Raw genomic sequence first — 6,331 nt, forward strand, 5'->3', positions numbered from 1 at the left:
ATGCTTACTTTAATGGGAAGGTAAAAAAAAAAAAATTTTTTTTGTTTTGTTTAAAACTTACTGCCCTCAATTTTTTGGTAACATAAAGAACAAATATTAAATACCAGTTATATTTTGGATTGGGGGCTGGCTTACATAAAATACAAGCCTTCACAAGGCCTAAATCCCCACATTTTTCACAGATGTGGAAAAACAACAGCTTAATGGCAAGGTGAAGGACTCAGGGGCCTATGTTATTCATAGACTCTGCAGAAACTTGGAGCTTTTTATTAGTTGGTTTATTTTTCTCTACTCTGATTTCTACTTTTCCCCCGATTGCATGTAGTCATGACAAAGATGTGAGGCAGATGGCAGGGGAGCCATGCAGGGTATGGTTTGAGAAGTAGGCAAACATCCAGTGGACTAAAGCGGCGTTAGTTTTTGCCTTAGAAGCGTTTTTTTGCATTCGTTGGCTATATCTCCACGAGAGTGTTGCAGTTAATTATCAAGCGATTGTTCCAACTGAAAGATGATTGTTCTGTGAAAGCCTTTTATTTCTTTTGCTCTTTTCTTCCATCTCTCCCATCTGACATCATTTAACCCGACCTCCCAGAGCCATAGCAGAAATGTCCAGCTGCAAGGCACACAGCTCTCGAGAGAGAATAAAGGCCCCCGAACTCTAGGTCAAGCCACGTCCCTGTTTACCCCTAAGTATGGTTCTGCAAAACGAGCAGCCCCAGCCTGTTACAGCTACTTCCGAATTGGCCTTCTCACCTACAGCCGCTTATCCCAATAAGCCGTCTTTCTGGGTCCCGGTGTTATCTTCCTAGAACACTGATCGCGTCACTCCTGCATGAAGGCCTGTGCAAGTTTATAGAAGGAAGCCCAAATGCCTAAGGGTGACACAGAACGCCCTTCAGTCCCAGCCTAATCCCCCCTCCTCCTTCGCCATTATCTCTCCCTATCTTTCTACGGCAGAGGCACTCACAGAATCATCCTTTGTTCCAGGAACAGGTTTTCCACACATTTGCACAAACTAGCGCCATGGCCAGCTATATATCCTTTCCCCCTCTCTAGCTGGGGAAATAAGATGCATGTGTTAAGATGCACATAAAATGATCTTTCTCCAGTAAAAACTTCCCTCGTCTTGCAGGTAACTTTAGTCACACTCCTCTCTTTGAATCCTTAGCATTTTGCATATAATCTAATTGTAGCACTTCAATCTTTGATCAAGCCTTAATGCTCCTTTTTCCTAACTGAAAACCCAACTCCTCTTAAATCACCTTCATTTCCTGACTTTGTGTAGAGTAGGGCATCAGAAAAATGTCTGCTAAATAAAGAAAAAGAAAAATATGCTCTCATGTCCAGCCCAAATGTTTAAGAAGTAGAAAAAAACATATACATGCATATATACACAGAGATATTTATCTACATACAGTATAGACACACACACATATTATACATATTTCAGAAATTTTAATTTTTTTCATATTAAAAAGCTTTTAAAAAATAAAGTCCAAGTTAAAAGAAACAAAAGCACACATTAAGGAATAATGCAATTATTCCATACCAGTTTATTGTAGGCATTGTTTCAAAACTTTTATAGCATAAATAACCTTTCATGTCAAAATAACTTAGTACAATTTATAATAAAACTTTGAGAATTTAACATCTCATCAAAATACAATAAAATATGGTTTTAAAATATGATTAACCCTTTCTGCTTTTCTTTTACGTGCGGGCATATAAACCCCAAATACCCAAACAACTGCTGCACATTTAAGCTTTAACAAAGCATATTTGGTTTAATTAAATGTAACTCGGCCATCCTAAATTAATACATAGTTTGCGTTCCTTCCTGCGTGGTTCTTTGTAATTTTTGTTCCTTTTGACTTGTATTTCTGTTTCAACACAGTTTCCTTCTTCATTTTCACCTCTTTCCATCTGCAAAGTCATCTAACTCTGGGCTCCCAGAGCATGTAGTTGAACTCAGCCCCTTGACATCAGTTTCTGTAATCCTTGCATCAGTGTGGGGAGTAATTGCTTGAGTAACTACAAAGGTATTTCAAAACTCCAGTGCAATTTGGTTCAGTTATTTTCATTCAGATGCCATCACCGTTCAGGAAGATTAATTACTGGAACCCACTGATCCATGTAGCGACTTTCCCGGCAGAAGCAAATAAGTTGACTTAAGGCGGGATCCTTCCACTGTGATGAATGTGGATTCTAGGAACAAATTTAGAAAGAAATAAGTTTACTATTAAAAAAAAAAAATCAGCATTTGCTAATAATTAAACTCCTGTGGAGGGGAAGACACGTGAACATTCAATACTTCGGCTGTGTGACATGAAGACCAGTTACAACCATAAAAATAAAATTTCTTCCGAGTCGTTGAGTTTCCTGCAAAGCCACTAAGGGTACTCGTGTACTAAACTATACTCTGCAAGGTTTAAAGTAATGCAACTCCACAGAGCCATATGCAGATGTTTGCATGACAGTATTTATTCAGTTTTGCATGCGAGTATCATTCACAGGTCTGTCTTACCAAACCTGTACTGTGGCAGAGACCTGAATGAAACAACTGAGAAATATCACCATGCTGTGCTCACAGTGAGATGAGACTTGCACAGCAGTTCACTAAAACTGCCACCTGTTATCCTCCCAAAACACAGTTTTGTGTTTGTTTTTGCTATTTTTCAGTAGCAGAATTAGGCAGCCAAAAAGTAGTAAAATGTAGGAGGCAAAGCTATCACATGGACTTCTGCAACCACAAGTTATCTACCTACGAAAGGTGTTGTTTTTTTTGTTGTTGTTTTTTAAATCAGGAAAACAAAAGAAAAGCTCCATTAAAAAAAAAATGCAAGATTGCAAAGAAAAAAATTTCCATTATCCTCTTCATGCATTTCTAGGGAATTAATTAGGTCTGTCTCCTACACCATTTCTATTTTTAGCTTTGACGGGCAGAGAATGAAGCCGACTCCTTTAATGAGAGCGAGCCAGGAATTTATTTGGCTTTATCTAATCTGCCCTGCTAAAGGAATTAGTCACGGGAGGTAGTGCCTATGTAGGTAGGGAGGAGCTGGGCTGACAGTGCTGACTCACAAGGATCCCTTCCGCTGCTGGCAGCCTCCAGCGTGCTCAGACATGTTCTGTACCAGAGAAAACCCCGATGATGAAACTGGCACATCTCGGCTGAAAGTCCAGCCACACACGCTAATGGGGCAAAGGCAGCAGCCACGCTCTTGACACCCTCCCTCCCCCCATTCCACTCTGCAGTCTGGCAGCCCTCAGGCCCGGCGCCCTCAGCGCCAGGACGCCAACCCCGATCCTCCGCACGGAGACCCCCTCCTCCCTCACCGTCACGAGCACGCAGTGCAGGTCCGGGGGCTGCTCGGCGCCCTCGCTGGCCCCCGGGCTGGCGTCCGTCTCCAGCAGCAGGAGCTTGGCCAGGCGGCCCGGGTTGCTGACGCGCAGGATGTTGATGTCGTTCTCGCAGCAGAACGCCTGGATGAGGGTGAAGTGGATCTGCAGGGCCACGTCCCTGTCGTCGTCCTCGTCGGCGGCCAGCAGGCAAAGCACCACGTTGTCCGGGTCGCTGCGGGCAGCGGGCGGGGCAGGTGAGCGCACAGGCACCACCACCAGCCCTGGTGGGCGCCCGCAACACCCGCCCCGCTCCGCTCGCTCCTTCCCCCCGGGGGGGGGGGGCAGACACCCACCCGCAGATGGAAACACAGCAGGAAGCGGCGCTGCAGGGCGACCTCCCGGGGTCGGGGTGGGGTGGGGGTGCCAGGAGAGAAGAGCGAGGGGCCCCACTTACACGTTAAGCAGCTTGGCCGCCTCGTACACCCCGACCGTGATGGTGCGCTGACTCAGGGCTTTGCTCAGCACTTCCTCCAGGGCATCCCCCACATTATCCATCCTGCGTGCCGGCCAGAGAAAGGGGGTCCCGTCAGTCCCGGTCCCTGGGGCTGTGGCCGCCAGCTCCCCCTGCACCGCGAGCGACCCTCCCTCCCGAGTGCATGAGCCACTGCGCATCCCAGCTTTCTGCAAACCCCCCGAACTCTTTCACCATTCACGACCCGTAGAAGCTGGGAGTCCCTGGAGAAGCCCCAAGAGTGCCCCCCGCCACGCTCCCCCGAGGGCGCTGCCAGTCCCTGGCGCCGGGCGCTGACAGAGGATGCCAGCTGCAGGAGCCGCACCGGCAAGGAGGGTCCTTCTACCCTTTGCAAGGGCTCGGAAGGGCTCGGCAGGGTTTGGGGTGCGGGGGAGCACGCTCTTTTCGCTCGCGGGGCACCCCTGGGAAGGTCCCCCGAGGAAGACAGAAGAGAGGTACCCTCTGCAAACTTTTGCACGCTCACTCCACCACCGCAAGCCTCCCACAGCCCGGCAGCACTGGGGTGCACAGCGGGGCCAGAGTTCCGGGAGACGCTCCGGCCGCCTTACCTCTCGGTCTTTTGCTCTCCAGCAGGGAATTCCTCCAAAGTCATATTGCAACTGCAGGTCCCCCACAGAGACAGAGCGGCGGGGCAGCTCTTGCACCCTAGGGCGCGCGGGCGCCGGCTCGGGATTCCCTCGCAGGCTCCTCCAGCGCCCGCCGCCACCGCGCAGTCCGCCCCTCCCGTCGGGATCGCTGCTCGCCCGTCCCCTCCGGGCTCCACTCTCAGCCCCGCCAGGAGCCGAGCAACCTGCACCTCAGCTGCCTCCCAGCCACTGAAGGACAAAGGCCCCCGAGCACGGGAGTTATCCTGCCAGCCCCCAGCCAACCACCTCCGGCCTCATTTGCATACGCGCAGCCATTGGGCTATGCAAATCAGCATTGGAGACAATTTGACCCCAGCTCCTGGAACAAGGCTTCGGAGCGGAAGGGGGAGGAGCTGCGCGGAAGCTGGCCCAGGGGGCGGGGCTGAGATACGGAGGGCGGGGCCTGGAGCTGACACATCCCTTTGGCCGTGTTTGCAGGACAGGAGTTCGTTGCCTTGGAGGGGAGTGGGGAGGGGTTGTTGTCTTCAGCTTGGGCTGGGGCAGGCTGCCAAGTGTTTTTCTAGTTGCTGCACTTTTTTTATTTTTATTTTATTGTAGTTTCATGTCTTTTGTTTTTAGGGGTTGCTATTAAAATCTATTTTCGGGGTAAGTGCACCCAAGTCTAGTAGTTATTAGTAAGCAGGTTACATAAAAAGATGTGTCCAGACCTCTGGGGCAAAGTTTACCTCAGAAGTGTTGTTTATGAAAGCCTAGGCAAAGCTGCTTACTACTGGTAGTATTATTTTGGTGCCCTGATGGCTGGTTTGATTTATTTTTGGAAGGTTGCAAGGGTTGGGAGCTCAGAAAAAGAAAAATCAACACATTTGTGTTTGGTGGTGGCAGGGAACCAAGTTGGAATCTTTTCCACAAAAAAAAAGCAGAAGGGCTTCCCACCTGCCTAGGGTAACTCTGGAAAACCATGCTCAGGAGGGAGTTGGTTGCCACACGTGTGTATCCTAGCCTTACAACCCAAATTCACCTCTCTCAGAAAGACTTTCCCAAGGTTGGATCCTTCTACTCCCCCACTAGCTAAGAGACAATGTTAGACACCCACAAAATTCAAAATGCTCTCACTATGCCCTAAGCTTTCTTTCATAGGCAAGTATGTCACTACCTTCCATGGCGAGCCTGTGATCTCACTCTGAATTATTGATGCTAGGTGCTGAATCATGAAGCTACAACTACAGGACCTTTTAGTCATATGCTAAAAAATCACCCTTGAGATAATGGCAACCTGTGGGTGGAAAGTAGGCATATTTTCAAAAAGCAAACTTTAATGTACAGACTTTCACTGAATAGGTTGAAGGTTCTTTCTTTGGTTTTATGAGTTGATGCAATAAATGAAAAAAAAACAAACATGTCTTAAACTTACTAAAGTCACCAAAAGTGGTGAAAATGCCTTCTGTTTGCATTCAAAACAGTGCTTGCATTACTAAGGTTATTCTATAGTCAAAGGTCACAGAAATCTTTTTTTTTTTTTTTTTTTTTTTTTGCAAATGTAAATGGGAGTTTTTGTATCATTTTAAACAAAATATTCTCCAAGTCTCTTGGTCTTAATTTAGTGGAAAAGAAAAGTGATGTCAGTTTTCTGGCTCATTTAGTTGAGCTGATATTTTGTACTTAGATCACTAACTGCAAGGGACAATGCTTGAGTACAGAAATGGTAGTGACTAATTTATAATTTTATCCAAGGGTGCTTGTGTATTTCATATCTATACCTTAAGTCCTAACACATAATGTCTTTGTTTAAAAATTATTTAAACTAGAAATTTATGTAAGTGCTGAGCGCTCTCAGTTTTGCAAACAAAACCTGCGTTACACAATCTGGCCT

General features: G+C 47.1%; 1 protein-coding gene across 1 annotated transcript; it reads right to left on the reverse strand.

Annotated features, from left to right (window-relative positions):
- Positions 1 to 1,533: 1,533 nt before the first annotated feature.
- On the reverse strand, positions 1,534 to 4,834 carry GADD45A (growth arrest and DNA damage inducible alpha). The gene is made up of 4 exons (XM_084872383.1): positions 4,423 to 4,834; positions 3,797 to 3,898; positions 3,337 to 3,574; positions 1,534 to 2,205 (listed from the first exon to the last, which is right to left on the reverse strand). The coding sequence occupies exons 1-4, from the start codon at positions 4,464 to 4,466 to the stop codon at positions 2,092 to 2,094; spliced, it is 498 nt and encodes a 165-aa protein (XP_084728509.1). The 5' UTR covers positions 4,467 to 4,834; the 3' UTR covers positions 1,534 to 2,091.
- Between the last annotated feature and the right edge of the window lie 1,497 nt (positions 4,835 to 6,331).

The sequence above is a fragment of the Pipistrellus hanaki genome (genome assembly GCF_964339955.1).
Source record: "Pipistrellus hanaki genome assembly, chromosome: 2".
Classification (NCBI taxonomy): Eukaryota; Metazoa; Chordata; class Mammalia; order Chiroptera; family Vespertilionidae; genus Pipistrellus; species Pipistrellus hanaki.

Bases quoted from the DNA above. Each gene is read 5' to 3' on its own strand.
- GADD45A (XM_084872383.1), bottom strand. From the start codon at position 4,466: ATGACTTTGGAGGAATTCCCTGCTGGAGAGCAAAAGACCGAGAG. The intron at 3,575-3,796 runs GTAAGTGGGGCC...CGCTGCCCGCAG, and splicing joins GCGGCCAAGCTGCTTAACGT to CGACCCGGACAACGTGGTGC. The intron at 2,206-3,336 runs GTGAGGGAGGAG...ATTTGTTCCTAG, and splicing joins TGCACTGCGTGCTCGTGACG to AATCCACATTCATCACAGTG.